Here is a 2,266-nt window from a genome sequence, read left to right as displayed (position 1 = left end):
GCAGCTGCTGTCGAGGGCCTGCGGGGTGTCTGGAGGGGCAGAGCCAGGCGATGAGCATCAGCAGGTGGCACGACAGCCGGGGCCACCCGGGGGAAGCAGGAGCCTCACCCGAGCTGCTGGTCTGAAACTCCCAGAGCGATGCAGCCCCGACTCCGGCGGCCGTGAGTCCCCGCATCGTCACCACGTAGCTGCTACCAGGGCTGTGCACTGACAGCAGGTGCTCGGTGATGGAGCTGCTCAGCTGCAGCCGCTCCATCTGCAGGAAGCTGCCGTCCTGGGCGCTCCTGGTCGTGATGTTCAACTGGGGACAGAGCCGGAGGGCAGCAGCTCCCACCTGCCCTCTGCAACCTGCCCACAGAGCAGAACAAAGGCAAGGCAGAGCAAAGCACCCCTGCAAGCCTCCCCTTCCCTGCACCTGCCCCAGTCGTGGAAGGCTCCTGGAGAGCCACAAGTCTTGAGCCCACGCGTGCACCTCAAAGCAGACAAGAGGAGGAGACAGGAATTTGGAGCCAACACTCAAGATGTGAGCAAAGGACCAAGCTTCTGTGAAGAGCTGGTGGCAAGAGGGAGGGTGTTTGTTTGAAGAGGTGTGTATCCGTGTAATGAGCCTGAAGCTAGGTCATGCTAGGATATGGCAACACTGCAGGCACTGTGTTGACACTCCCCACAAGAGGGGCCCTGAACTTCTCTTTCCTCACGTGCAAGGATCGTTTCCGAAGGCTTTGTCTACATAAAAGGGGGAAGGCAATGTTCTCCCAAAGCATACAGACCAAGGATCCCCATTTGCCAAGGCAACACCTGAATTTCTCATGAGATCCTGGACCATCCTCACTGCTCTTGGGGTCTTTACAGAAACAGCATCGTGGGAATGTGCAAAAAAGGAGCTAACTGAAAGCGGAAGAAAAGTTTCTTTTCATAAACAGAGGTATCTGGGAGCAGGGAATGAGCTGGAACAGACCCACAAGGAATGCCTTCAGGGTCCCTGTTTCCAGTTTCCCCAGATAAGAGTTAAGGGGGGCACGAAGTACCAATATGTTGGGTTCTGTGTCACCCCAGTGAGAGGTCTGTCCTCAAAGAGAACGTAGGGCATGCTGGTAAGGGTAGTGCCATGCACTGTAGAAAACTCAAAGTAAGGATGCAATTCATGCACAAGAAGGGGTATTTTCAGAGGATGACTCAAACCACAGGCTTCTCTGTGGCAGGAACTAAAAACAAGCACGCAAGAGGCACAGGAAACCATGGCAGGCCACCCCAGCAGACACGTCACCAGGTGCTGCAGACTGAGCTGCAAAGTTTGCCAAACCCCTGGCTGAGGGGACTCAGGGAGGAACCCTATAGTGCAGGTAGCACCCACCACCTCTCTGGGCAACTACGTAATAGGACAAATGTCAAGGATGAGACAGAAAATGCTCATACTTGTCACAGCTAGATATTCAGCTGGAATGGCTGGGAACTATGGGTCATCACAGCTTTGCTGTCCCCACTCACTCCAGGCGGGGAGGTGTGGGATAAGGAAGGACAGCAGAGGCTATCCACGGTCCGCTGGTACCTGGTATGCGATGATCTCCCCTTTGCAGGAGGGCAGCGCATTCCACTTGAGGGACCCAGTGCTGGGATCCAGCCACAGCTTCTCCAGTTTGTCTGGCACTGGGAGCACAGGAGAACAGGGTCATGCACGGGGCCAGTGAGGAGGGTCTGAGCCCAGAGCAGGGTGCCTGCAGCTGCTGGCCCAGGGGACAGGCTGCAAACGGACCCTCTCCAAGCAGGATTTGTCCCCCCCTATGGCTGCATGTGCTGCAGCAGTAGCAATGGTGGGGTGAGGAGGGCACGTGCCCTGCTCCAGGGCCCTGCACAGTCCCTTCCCCAGAGCTCCACGGGCTCCAAATAACCCCGATCCCAGGACCATCACTGCAAGAAGCGGATGATCAGGTTGAGCTGCTGGGGGAAGGGCACAGTTACCCACCTTCCTCATTTGTGACACAGCCCAGGACTACCTCTTCTCTCATGTCCTCGTGCACACATACCTGTTGGCTCTGTCCTGATCAACCACGTGAAAAGGATCGTGCTGGGTGGCAGCGAGATGGTGACATTGTATTCACTGAAGGGTTGCAGAGGCGGACAGGTAAATGTCCCCTCCTGGCCATGTAGCCTCTCCTCTCCCTTCACCTCCACGGCCTCACAGGGAGGGGACAAAGGCCCTGCCAGATGGCACGTAGCCCGCATGTGCCAGCAAGTGTCAGGGAGCCTGCAGGTCCAGTTCAGTTTG

The 2,266-nt window shown here is 56.8% G+C and overlaps 1 protein-coding gene across 1 annotated transcript in view; it reads right to left on the bottom strand.

The window, feature by feature from the left end:
• Positions 1-2,262, bottom strand: part of LOC104271921 — a gene marked incomplete at both ends in the record, with an annotated part of 2,608 nt that extends 346 nt beyond the window's left edge. Inside the window, 3 exons of the mRNA XM_009866757.1 lie at positions 109-301; positions 1,550-1,647; positions 2,025-2,262. Coding sequence (XP_009865059.1) covers positions 109-301; positions 1,550-1,647; positions 2,025-2,262 — 529 coding nt within the window. The remainder of the gene's footprint in view (positions 1-108; positions 302-1,549; positions 1,648-2,024) is intronic.
• Positions 2,263-2,266: the final 4 nt, after the last annotated feature.

This window comes from Apaloderma vittatum, unplaced genomic scaffold (assembly GCF_000703405.1).
Source record: "Apaloderma vittatum isolate BGI_N311 unplaced genomic scaffold, ASM70340v1 scaffold23833, whole genome shotgun sequence".
In the NCBI taxonomy this organism is placed as follows: Eukaryota; Metazoa; Chordata; class Aves; order Trogoniformes; family Trogonidae; genus Apaloderma; species Apaloderma vittatum.
Note: the sequence above shows the minus strand (reverse complement) of the source record. Positions and strands in the feature narration are given on the sequence as shown.